The 12,820-nt window shown below is 35.0% G+C and overlaps 2 protein-coding genes across 2 annotated transcripts; both read left to right on the top strand.

The window, feature by feature from the left end:
- LOC109226316 (protein SHOOT GRAVITROPISM 5-like) lies at positions 760-3,885 on the top strand. Its single transcript, XM_019391102.1, has 4 exons — positions 760-936; positions 1,162-1,313; positions 1,830-2,092; positions 3,066-3,885. The coding sequence occupies exons 1-4, from the start codon at positions 822-824 to the stop codon at positions 3,751-3,753; spliced, it is 1,218 nt and encodes a 405-aa protein (XP_019246647.1). The 5' UTR covers positions 760-821; the 3' UTR covers positions 3,754-3,885.
- On the top strand, positions 7,510-11,150 carry LOC109226038. The gene is made up of 5 exons (XM_019390843.1): positions 7,510-7,650; positions 7,954-8,323; positions 8,412-8,519; positions 10,673-10,857; positions 10,902-11,150. Exons 1-5 carry the CDS (start codon positions 7,510-7,512, stop codon positions 11,148-11,150), a joined length of 1,053 nt encoding a protein of 350 aa, XP_019246388.1.

The raw sequence follows: 12,820 nt of genomic DNA on the forward strand, positions 1-12,820 counted from the left end.
AGCTTCGTGTCGAGTCAAACACCTCATCTAAATTGAAACGGAGGGAGTACTAAATATAAAAAGCATTCTTTCATTAAGAGACTAAAAAGAAAAGTAAAACACATAAATTGAAAAGATGGAGTAATACTTAATGTAAAATTTACTGATGATGTGAGAACACTTATACAATCAAATATATTAAAAGGTAATTATCATATAATTTTATTTTAATTAATTTTTCATGTAAATTCAAAAACATAATTTTTAATATTTTTGAAATAAAGTTTACATGCTTAGAGACTACATCAAAAGTACTATAAGGAGTAGTTAACAATTCAAAATATTTAAAATTATTTACGAAAAAATATGGTCAAAGAAAACTCTCTTTGACTCCCCGATTGTAATAAGTTCACATAGTGTTTTACAGTGATTAAATTATATCTCGAATAAATAATAAGTAAACTGCTATAACAATTTAAATTATGTTAAAGGGCGGCCAGGTGCACTAAGCTCCCGCTAGGCGCGAGGTCCGAGAAAGGGCCGGACCACAAGGGTGTATTATACGCAGCCGGTTCTACAAGAGGCTGTTTTCACGGCTCGAACCCCTGACCTCCTAGTCACATGGCAACAACTTTACCAATTATGTCACGTTGATGGTATAAAATAATCGTTTTTTCTATGTTTTTAAAAAGAAACAATAATCGGAAGCATACTGGAGTACTATACAATATATATATTGGCTTTAAATCGTTCTCCTCCTCTATCCAAATAGATAGAAAAGTTAAGAAGCCAAAAAGCAACAGCACAAAAATTGGTTGAATATCTCAGTTCAACAGTAACCCATGCTAGCCAGCCACTCTTTCTTGTTTCCAGCAGCTCCTTCTCATTCTGAACCATTTTCTTCCCCAGAAAATGGTTTTATTATCAAAAGAAAAAGAAGACCTGCTGGTACTCCAGGTTAATTAATTACTTAGTAGAATTTTCTTTACTTTTTCTACTTACATATATACATAATCTTTCTTTTTCTGGTCTCTTGTGGTATCCATTATAACTTTAAAACAAGTTTGGTAGATTCAGAATTTAGACGTTATGATTTGTGAGTTTGACAGATTAAATTTTTAAATATATATCTAACCCTATTCATAGGCTCAAATGTATTACTGAGCATATAATTGATTGCAGATCCTGATGCACAAGTTGTGTATCTCACAGCTGAGATGCTAATGGAATCCGATCGTTACGTTTGTGAAATCTGTAACCTTAGCTTTCAAAGAGAGCAGAATCTTCAGATGCACCGCCGCCGCCATAAGGTTCCATGGAAGTTGAAGAAGAAGGTATAGTCGAACCTCTCTATAACAACATTCTTACATAACACACATTCACAATAAAATTCGTTTTTTTTTTAACATAGCAGCCAAAAAATATCGGAACAAATGAGACTGTTATAGAGGTTTGACGGTATAGGATTCATGTGTGGCCATTTAATCTATCGAAAAATTTAAACTATTTGATAGAACAACTCTCTCTTACATACAACCTATTTTTTTTATGTGTCAAACTGACACTAGCAGAAACTGAATTTTCATCAATGGGATTCAACATCAATTGTATATAAATAAAAAAAAGTTTTTGACCTTATATCTACAAAAGATACTTTGGTGAAGAAGGTTCGGATGAACCCTCTTCCGCCCCTTAGCTCCCCCTGGTCAAACACATAAATTCTTTTCAATAATATGTGCCTATAGAATTGAATCCATGAATCCATGTTTGTTCGATATCATGTTAAATTGTGTGATCATCTCATTTAAAAGTTAATGCGATTATAAAAGGTACCATAATTTTTATTGAAGGAAGAAGAGAAGAATGAGATGGAGCAAGTAAAGAAGAGAGTATATGTGTGCCCAGAGCCAAGTTGTGTGCACCATGATCCAAGCCATGCACTAGGAGACCTTGTGGGAATCAAAAAACATTTCAGAAGGAAACATAGCAATTACAAACAATGGGTTTGTCAGAAATGCTCTAAAGGTTATGCTGTTCAATCAGATTACAAAGCTCACATCAAAACTTGTGGTACTAGAGGCCATTCTTGTGACTGTGGCCGAGTCTTCTCCAGGTTCATCATCTTCTTTTATAAATCCACTTTTTCTCAAAATAAAAAATAATATATATACTTTATATACTCAATGGTGCAAAAAATTTTACAACCTAACAAAGATTTTGAACCCCCTTGATCATTGAGCTATGCTTTTAGGTTGTGTCAAGGGGATTCAAAACATAATATATAGACGTACAAATCGAGCTTTGCCTTATATATACATTGTAATTTTTCGACGAAGGGGGTTCGAGTGAACATCCTTCCGCCCCTAAATCCTCCCCTGATGGGAGCATTAGAGTAATGGTAAAAGAAGAAGATAAAGAATGGAATTTAACTTAGTATATACTGATAGTGCGCAAAGAATTTTTACACTATTGGTAATGGATTTTAACCTGTCCTAGTTTTTAATCCTTATTAAACTTACAAATCTCAATTTTATGAAATGTTATTTTTATTTATTTTTTAGATGATACGACGATAGTGTAAAAAATTACTATTCCCTCCGTTTAAAAAAGATTGGCACCATTACAATTTGATTGTTCTTTGACCATGTTTTTCTTGAATATATTATAAAAAATTTAAGTTATGAATTATTATGTCATAAAATACTTTTATGTAGTTTTCAAATACGTAAATTTTATTTTTAAAAATTTGAAGAATCTATGTCCGAATTCACAGCCAAAGTTAAGTATTTTGATCTTCGTACTTCTAAGTATGCCAATCTTTTTTAAACAGAAGAGGTAATAAAATTTATGCTGCCAGTGTTAGTGTATACTAACCAAACTCAATTTAAGAATGCATATTATACACACAAATCAAGATGAGATTGCCGTGTCACTTGAATTGGTTACATATATACGTAGTCTTAAACGTAATAATTGTTTTGTAAGCTACTGTATATTCAGTGTGCTTTTTTTTTTAAAACATATTCAGAGGTACAAGTTTCTACCCCTTTTTAATTTTTTTCCCCCATTTTAATTGCCTGTTTCAGAGTTGAAACCTTTATTGAACATCAAGATTCATGCAAAGCACAAGGTACAACTACTAGTAAAGAATGTGATGTGCAAAAACCAAAGCCAGCTCAATATTTTTCAAACTACTCAAATTCAAGAATGCCTAAGAATATCACTCACCCTAATCTTGAACTTGAGCTTTTCACTTCTTCCAACTATAATCAAAACACACATAATTATTCTTCTTTCTTGGAAAATGAACAAACCCCACAATTAAATTTGTCATTTGGTGGTCAAAGTGATAGTAGTAATTATTACCAAGTCCAACACACTGAGAAAGCAGCAGCTTTGATCATAGAAGACACAACAATACAAGTATCAAAACTAAAAAGTGAAGCAAAAGAAATCCTGAAAATAGCAATGGAAGAAAAGGCAATGGCTGCAGAGAAGAGACAAGAAGCAAAGTGTTTGATTGAATTAGCCAACCTAGAAATGGCAAAAGCAAGGGAAATTAGACAACAATTATTAGCTGAATACAGTACTGTTCAGCTCCTAAAAGACTGTGCAGAAATGAAGATTGTTGGCTCACAGTCACATGTGAAGATAATAACATGCAACTCTTGTAATAGTAAACAGTTCCAAACAGTGGCAAAAGAGGCTGCAGTTTGTAGAGAGGTTTACCCAGCTTTGACTAAGTATTTGTCATCTTCCATTTACAGAAGGTAAAAAATGTGAGTAGTTTAACAGTAGTAGTAGTAGTCCAACTACTTTTCTGCCCATGAAATGGTAGTGAGATTTTGGACATGTTATGAAATGTACAAGGTTAACTATCTTTTGTTGTAACACTAAATATAATAAAATGGTTTTATTACTCTATAAATCTAGTCTTATTTTGGACTTATTATGATATCTTTTTATGTTATTTTACTCTGTTAGATTAAAATTGACCTATAAAAATTGGTAACTTTCTATATCTTTTTATTTTTTATTTTTTTATTTCTTACCCGGTATCCAGTATCCACATTGGAGCCAGACTAATCCGGATTCGCGCCGGAAAGTCCCACATTGGGGGGTAAGGGCTCCCTAACAAAGGCGACTCCATACCCAGGGGCTCGAACTCGAGACCTCTGATTAAGGATGAAGGAGTACTTACCACTCCACCACAACCCTTGTTGTAACTTTCTATATCAAACATACTACGCTAACCTGAAAAGTAGAGTAATAACCTAATATAATATGCATTGTATAAGTTCCTTTATACTGGTGATATATAATAAGCGTTAGAAAATCCTTGTTGATTGTACTCTTTTTTTTTTTTTTGGGGGGGGGGGGTGGGGGGGGGGGGGAGGGGGGAAGGGTCAATAGCTTATCTGGTTCAACTTTTATAAAACAGCTTAAATTTCTTTGTCAAATAGTTTGGAGATTTATCACGCTATTTATAAAATTCCTAGATTATAACTTAAGATATTTACCTTACACAAGGGGGATACAAAGGTAAAATAACAATAACAACAACAACAAACCCAATATAATCTCACGTAAAAATAAAACAAAATATTTGATCTTTTTGACTTAAACCAATTGATCGTCAAGCACCAAATAAGAAATTCTTTGCTTCATTTTAGCCTACTCACTATAAGAAAATATGGCCTTTAGCCACCACTTTTTAGCGAAGAGACATGAATCCAATTGTTATAAGTGAATTATAGTGACCATAGGCTAATCTTAATTTCTATGGATTCAGAATGTTATGTGTTCGGTTAAACTCAGAATCATTGCAATTTTTGTACATATACTTATGAATCAACTTAAAAGCAGTGTGTTCGATCAGTTGAATCTGCTCTAGATCCGCCTCAACTTTGAGCTCCATACTATTTAAATCCCTTTTTGACACTTTGGTTTGATGATGGACCCTTGGAGCAATGGTAAAGTTGTTTTCATGTGACCCATAGATTATGGGTTCCAACTGTGAAAACAGTCACTAATGCTTACATTAAAATATGTTGTCTATATTACACCCCTTGGAGTGCAGCCTTTCCTCAAACCCTGTGTGAATACGGGATGCCTTGTATACTAGGCTGCCGCTGCCCGATTTCATTATGGAATGGAAATTTACCAATGATGGAAATTATCCAATTTCACCCTCTACACCTAATTATTAACCCAACAATATCCTGAAAGTCGATTTCAATATGTAAAAGAATATAAAGCCACGTATGTTGTTGCTAGGATTCTGAGTGGTGGACCAATGACTACAAGAAAAAGGCTGGAAATAGGATTAAAGCTATGTTTTCAAGAAAGTCTATTTCATGTTATATAAGAATATGAAGCCAAAGCAGCTGCCATGGGACCAATTAGGGTTTGCGATGGACCAATACGTATTCATTTATTCTTAATCAAACGTCTCGGATTCAAGCTCTCAATATAAAATCGTCTTTGAGAATGTTCTACCCTCCAATGATGAACTTTTCAGCATGAGTTTGAATTTAGTCGGATTTTAATAGGGACATTAAACACTGAATGACAAACAAAAAAAGCAATTTCTATAGGGTCCAATTGGTGGACCGATGACTATAAGAAAAGGCTGGAAAATAGGATTAAAAGTAATGTTTTTCCCATATTGCTCAAGTGTCCTTTTCAATGGTACTATTCCAGTTTTAAATGCTCATAAAAATGCCATGTTTTTCAGTGCCATGATTTGTAAGTGTATGCAGATGCTCAAGTCACTCTCAACCCCAGACAAGACACACAGTATCCGACCCCTTCTCTTCTGAAATCTCTCATCATATGTATATAGAAAAGTGGCAGGAGAGCCCATTATTGAAGAATTTGTGCTTTTGATAAAGGCATTCGGATTTTTAGATGAGGACTAACTACTGTGGTAACGGAGGTAGAAGTTCAAATACATGTCCAACTGTTAGATATAAGTTAATTTTAATGAAGCAAAATAACGAATTACTCTTTATGTGCAGAAACAATCCTTGAGTAATGGAAAAGAGACATAGAAGAATCAAGGCGAAAAAGGAAGGAGTAGCGGAAAATCAAAGGCAAAATCAATCAAGGATTTGGTATGAGATCAAGGAGGATATTATAAGAAGGACCTCAATAAAAGGAAATCAAGGGCACGAAATTATGCACTGAAGATTCCTCCATATAAGGACGTCAATCGAAGCAGAAATCAAAGGTTTTGATAACGGGAATATCCACTCAACAAAGGAAGAAATAAATCAAGACCATAAGTCAAGACAGATCAACAAAAAAATATTCTATACTTGGAAAGAATCAATTTACGATTCCTTATGAGATCAACTCCCTTGAGTTCGCAATCTCTCAAGATTCACAAGACATGAAGGCCTCACGAAGTATAAGTACCCATTGCATCAGCTTTGAAGAAATATACTATGAACGAACCACTATTACTCTTTTTTGTTCTACTCCAAACAAACACTATATATAGTTCACTTTAGATCTGCTCTATAATTAGTGAGAGAAGAAATAGAGAAAAACACTAGTAAGGCATTGTATCAAGAAACGAGAAGTGACATAGTGACTAAGTTGTTGGTGTAAAGCTACATCAACTCTCTTGTATCGAGAAACTTCAAATACTGAAAGAGAACACCCTTGCAACCCAAGGGGACTGGACGTAAGATTCACATTGAATCTTAACCAATATAAATTCATTGTGTCTTTAATTCCTGCATTTTATTTTTGCTTTACTTATATTTTGCTCTTACCTTCAGTCGACTAATTAGTAAACTAGTCAATTACTTAGGATACAAAAAAAATCAGTTATTCGCCCCCTCTTGTACTTTTAATTGGTATCAAAGCTAGTCTCACACTTTTATCTTTTGCTTAACAACTAGTGAGAAAAGATCATGTCAAATCAAGTAACAATTGGAGCACTATCTCAAGAAGGGACATCACAAGTAATGCCATCATATTTCAATGGACAACACTTCTACCACTAGAAAGTGTGCATGAAAATTTATATCCAATGATGTCAAAGTATGGAGTGTTATCAAAAAGAGAAATTATCCACCGCCAACATCAACTCAACCACCTGCAGATCCTGAAGATATAGATGAATACACAGACGAGCAAATGGTTGTCGTTCAAGTTAGTTCTAAGGCACAAAACTTGCTTTATAATGCTAGAAGTGGAGAAGAGTATGAGAAAATATTAAGTTGTGATACCACCAAAGAAATGTGGGACAACCTGGAAGGTATCTATGAAGGAACCAGCAGTGAAAGAAACTCGGATAAACCTGTTAGTTCACGATTATGAACTCTTCCAGATGAAAGAAGGAGAATCCATTGAGGAGATGTTTGCAAGATTCAGCAAAAGCATTAGTGATCTGAAAGCCTTTGGTAAGCTTTACTCAAGTGGTGATCAAGTTCGAAAAATTCTGAGAAGCATGCCTACTACATGGCAGACAAAAGTAGTTGCACTTGAATCTCAGGATCTTGACAAAACTTTCATATGATGATCAAGTTTGAGAAAACCCATCTGAAGAAAACGCATCAGGAAGAAAAGAAGAAAACAGTTGCTTTCAAGACTACTAATGAAGGACATGAAAATGATATTGATGATGATCCAGAAGTTCTTGAAGAAGAAATTGCCATGGTATCAAGAAACATGAAAAGATTGATGAGAAGATATAGAAATACAAAAAAAAGGATGTCATCTAGACGAACTAGACAATGCAATAAACAAGACAAGAATGACAGAAAGTGTTTTGAGTGTGGAAGGTATGGACTTGTTCAAGCTAAATACCCAAACCTTAATAGAAAAGTCTCTAGAGAGTTCGATAAAAACAAATCCTTGGGAAGCTAGAATGATGAAGATAGATGAGAACATGAAGAAATAGAAAACTTGCGCTTCATGACTATTTTGGAAAATGATATGAACAAATATTCTGGTTGATAGACTGATGAAGATGCATCAGACGATGAATGCAAGGAAGACACTGAAAAACGTTTCATGGAACGAGGTGAAGCAAGCAAGGTAAGACCCTATAACTGTGATAGATGTAATGAATTGCGGGATATACTTGATCTTACCCTAAAGAAGTCTCAAAAAATGTTGAATGAATTAAAGAGACTCAATAGAGAAAAGAAGGACTGGGAACTTAAGCTTGAAGTCTGTGAAATAGAAAGAGATGTGCTTCAAGATGAGGTTCAGAAATTGCAAGTGCAACTGAATGGCATGCGCAAATCCACCTGTCACAGTTCTATCAAGTCTAACCAGGCGACTTACATGTCAACTGGAAAAGGACAAGTTAGAACTGAGTCCACAAGTACTAACATAAGTGGTAGATCAAAAACTCGATCAACCCCTGAGTGTCATTATTGTAACAAAGCTGGAAATAAATATTTCTTTTGTAGATTTCGTAAATCCAATGTTTCAGCATGGATATAAAAACCCAAAAACAACCCTGATTCCAGTAGAACTAACCAATAAGGACCCAAGAAAGCTTGAGTATCTAAAAGAAGGTGATAATTCTATTTTACAGGAATACCACAGAAAAAGTTGCAAAGGAAAATGGTATTTAGACAGTGCGTGTTCCACTCACATGACGGACGATTAAAATCTATTCGAAGAAGTCACAAAAATAAATGGAGAAAATACCAAATTTGATGATGATTCAAAAGGAAAGATAGTTGGTACTGACGCAGTTCCATTCAGCAATAATTGTGATATTACAGAGGTATATCTTTTAGATGGACTCAACTACAATCTCTTGAGTATAAGTTAGCTATGTGATTCGAGATACGAAGTAAAATTCAAGAAAACAGGATATACCATTGAACATGAGACCGGTAAAATCGTTCTTCCAAGTAAAAGGTATGGAAATGTTTATATTCTTGAGGGCATTGAAAATCTAGACAGTTATATTTGTTTAGCATCCATATCTGATTATCCATGGCTTTGGCATAAAAAACTTGGTCATGCAAGCATGTATCTAATTGAAAAACTCTCCAAGCATAATTTAGTTATTGGTCTTCCTAAACTCAATTTTTCTATAAATCGTGTATGTGATGCATATCAGATTGGTAAACAAACTAGAAACTCTTTCAAAACCACGGACATTGTGTCCAGTACCAAGCCCTTACAATTGCTTCATATGGACTTGTTTGGACCCACCAGAACTGCCAGCATTGGAGGTAAACAATATATTTTTGTTATTGTTGATGACTACTCACGTTTTACATGAGTAATTTTCGTATATCATAAAGATGAAGCATTGAAAAACTTTGAGATTTTCTGCAAAAGAATTGAAAAAGAAAAAAAGGTATCTTATCACAGGCATCCAAAGCGACCATGGAGGAGAGTCTGAAAGCATGGCTTTTGAAGAATTCTGCAATGATCAAGGTTATACTCACAATTTCTCAGCCCCAAGATCACCCCAACAAAATGGGGTAGTTGAGCGCAAAAATCGAACTCTACAAGATATCGTCAGAACCATGATATTAGAACATTCATTGCCAAGTCATTTTTGGGCAGAAGCAGTAAGTACAACATGTTATATACTCAACAGATGTCTCATAAGACCCATTTGAAGAAGACTCTATATGAATTATGGAAAGGCAAAAGGCCTAATATAGGTTACTTTCATCCGTTCGGAAGTAAGTGTTTCATCCACAACAATGGTAAGGATAACCTTAGAATATTTGATCCAGTGAGTGATGAAGGTATTTTTCTCGGTTACTCCATTAATAGTAGATCTTTTAGAGTTTATAATAAACGTACTTTATTTGTAGAAGAATCAGTGCATGTTATATTTGATGACAATAACACTACGGCCGAGAAAAGAATCATTGCAGGTGATGAAGATATCAGTTAAGAAGTAACACATGCAAACAAGTCACAAAATCGACTGATAGCATAGTCATAGTCACAGAGTCGACTAATGAACCTGTGAGCATCCTACTGAACCACACAAGGAGTCAACTACTTCTGCAATTGGAACGCGACCAAATGAATGGAGAAGCGAACCTGAGTAACCTCAAAAGCTCATCATAGGGGATCCAATCGAAGGAATGAAAACTAGAGAATCTCTCAAAAAGAAGGCAAACTTTGCACCCATCTCTCAAGTATAACTAAAGAAAGTTTATGAAGCCCTAATAGACTCCAGCTGGATATAAGCTATGCAGGACGAACTCGATCAATTCGACAAGAATCAAGTATGGGAACTAGTACCTCAGCCAGCAAATGATACTGTAGTTTAAACAAAGTGGGTGTTCAGAAACAAGCTAAATGAAGAAGGAAAGGTAGTGAGAAACAAAGCTAGACTAGTAGCTCAAGGCTACTCACAGCAGGAAGGAGTCGACTATGATAAAATCTTTGCACTGGTAGCACGTTAAAGCTCTCTATGGACTCAAACAAGCCCCTCGAGCTCGGTATGAAAGATTTAGTTCTTTTTTAACTGATCATTGGTTCATCAAAGGTAAGGTGGATACTATTTTATTTATCAAAAGATCCACTGAAGGTAATCTCATTATTCAAATTTATGTAGATGATATTATATTTGGTAGTACTAATCTTCTTTTGTGCAAAGATTTCTCAAATCTCATGCAAAGTGAGTTCGAAATGAGTAAGATGGGAGAGCTGACATTCTTTCTTTGACTCCAAATTCATCAATCAGAAAGTGGGATATTCATCTGTCAAGCCAAGTATACGAAGGAATTGATTCAAAAGTTTGAAATGAGCAATGCCAAATTAATTGGAACTCCTATGAGTCCCTTTACAAGTTTAGACAAGGATGAACAGGGAAAATCAGTAGATGAAACAAAGTATCGTGGAATGATTGGATCTTTATTATATTTAATTGTTAGTCGACCATATATCATGTTCAGTGTTTGTAAATGTGCCAGGTTTCATCAGCTCCTAAGGAGTCACACTTAACAGAAGTAAAGAGAATAATTCACTATCTCATTGGAACCACCTCTTACGGACTTTGGTATCCACGCTCTAACAATTTTAAACTTAAAGGATTTTTAGATGTCGATCTTAGTGACACTTGTCAATTACTGGAAAAGGCATTAATCTCCTGGAACAGTAAAAAACATGGATTAGTAGCTCTTTCCGCAACTGAAGCAGAGTACATTGCAATTGGACAATGATGTGCTCTATTACTCTGGATGTCACATCAATTGGGTGACTATGAATTATCTTTTAAATATATTCAAATATTCTATGATAATTCTAGTGTTATTTGTCTGTCTAAAAATCATGTGCATCATTATAGAGCTAAGCTTATAGATATTAAGCATCATTTTATTAGAGATCATGTTCTTAAAGGTAACATAGAGTTATCGTTTGTAAGATCCACTGATCAATTAGCAGATGTTTATATAAAACCCTTGCTTGAAGATAGATTTTGTGCATTACAAGACTCTCTTGGCATTAATTGTGTGTCTGTTACTTTTGCTTTTTCACATATTTTCATGTTTTTTCAGAAATCAGTCAATCATAGCATAGAATCACTGACGACTTTTCATCTGGTACTCAACCACCAGTTCTCATCTTTTTAAGCCCAAGTCTCCTCAGATCTTCTTCATATTGTGTGTATCTCCATTCCCCTGCTCCAAACCCTACTATGGTGAAAAATTCCAAAAACCCCTCTACTTTAACCAGCAAAAGCACCCATTCTAGAACGAAACCCTCCTCTCAACTTCCTGAACCAGTTAATCTAGGATCAGATTACTCTTGTCGACTATCCCTATATCACTGTCACCAAGCCGTATAACTCCAAGGGATTTGCTAGCATGGGATATATTTCTGGAAAGGGAACTAGGGTAAAGAATCAAGAAGGTGAAGCCAAGAATATCCTCTCCGAATCAAAAGCGAAAACCTCTCTGTCTCTTCCCAGTGCAGGTGGTCCTGATCACTTAGAAAAGCTAGCCTCCATCAACGAAAAATCGACTGTCATCAAGAACTCTTTAACCTCTATGCAAAGCACAATTGAAGATGTCCATGGAGTGGCAAAGGAGACATGCTCTAACATGTCCAAGATCCGAGTGCATATTCTCAAGACTGCAGAAAAAGCAGTAAATGCTTTTACAGAGGTGCACGATAGAATTGATGGTATCTCTGTCACAGTGAATGCTAGTTTTGATCACCTCAAGGAGGCTGTTTGCAATACCCTTACTTACTTTCTACACTGTTGAGGCATGGTTGTTTAAGATAATTTTTTTTTTGCTTTGCTTTTTTTGAGATCGATGGTTCAGTCATGGGTTGTATTATTAGGACAATTACTTCTGTTATGCATGCTAACGTAGGTTATAACATTTTGTTGATGCCAAAGGGGGAGAAAAGTAATCAAGCTTAAGGGTTTGTGTTCTTCTGTATTCCATGTTCTATGTGGTTGTTCTATGTTCTGTAAATTTTCTTGCAGATATTCAACTTGCAGGCACAACATACAGTATAAAATTGAGGGGGAGTCGACTGCAACTACTGCACAACAGAATGTCCAGCTGAGGGGGAGTCGACTAGACATATCTAAGAAGAAATACAGATTAAGGGGGAGTCGACTACAACACACTCAAAGTCAACTAATAAATAGAGAAGTAAACTAACGCTATTACGTTATTATTTTGTCATCATCAAAAAGGGGGAGATTGTTTGATCTAAGTTGATTTTAATGATGCAAAATAATGAATTACTCTTTATGTGCAGAAATAGTTCTTGAGCAATAGAAAATAGGCATAGAAGAATCAAGAAGAAAAAGGAATGAGTTTCGAAAAATAAAAGGCAAAACCAATCAAGGATTTGGTATGAGATCAAGGAGGAT

Source organism: Nicotiana attenuata, chromosome 5 (assembly GCF_001879085.1).
Source record: "Nicotiana attenuata strain UT chromosome 5, NIATTr2, whole genome shotgun sequence".
NCBI classification, from domain to species: domain Eukaryota; kingdom Viridiplantae; phylum Streptophyta; class Magnoliopsida; order Solanales; family Solanaceae; genus Nicotiana; species Nicotiana attenuata.

Coding starts and splice junctions, on each gene's coding strand:
- LOC109226316 (XM_019391102.1), top strand. CDS start 822: ATGCTAGCCAGCCACTCTTTCTTGTTTCCAGCAGCTCCTTCTCATTCT. Junction 1,314..1,829: donor CATGGAAGTTGAAGAAGAAG/GTATAGTCGAAC, acceptor TTTTTATTGAAG/GAAGAAGAGAAGAATGAGAT. Junction 2,093..3,065: donor TGTGGCCGAGTCTTCTCCAG/GTTCATCATCTT, acceptor TGCCTGTTTCAG/AGTTGAAACCTTTATTGAAC.
- LOC109226038 (XM_019390843.1), top strand. CDS start 7,510: ATGATCAAGTTTGAGAAAACCCATCTGAAGAAAACGCATCAGGAAGAA. Junction 8,324..8,411: donor AGTTAGAACTGAGTCCACAA/GTACTAACATAA, acceptor TTTCTTTTGTAG/ATTTCGTAAATCCAATGTTT. Junction 8,520..10,672: donor GCTTGAGTATCTAAAAGAAG/GTGATAATTCTA, acceptor TTCATCAATCAG/AAAGTGGGATATTCATCTGT.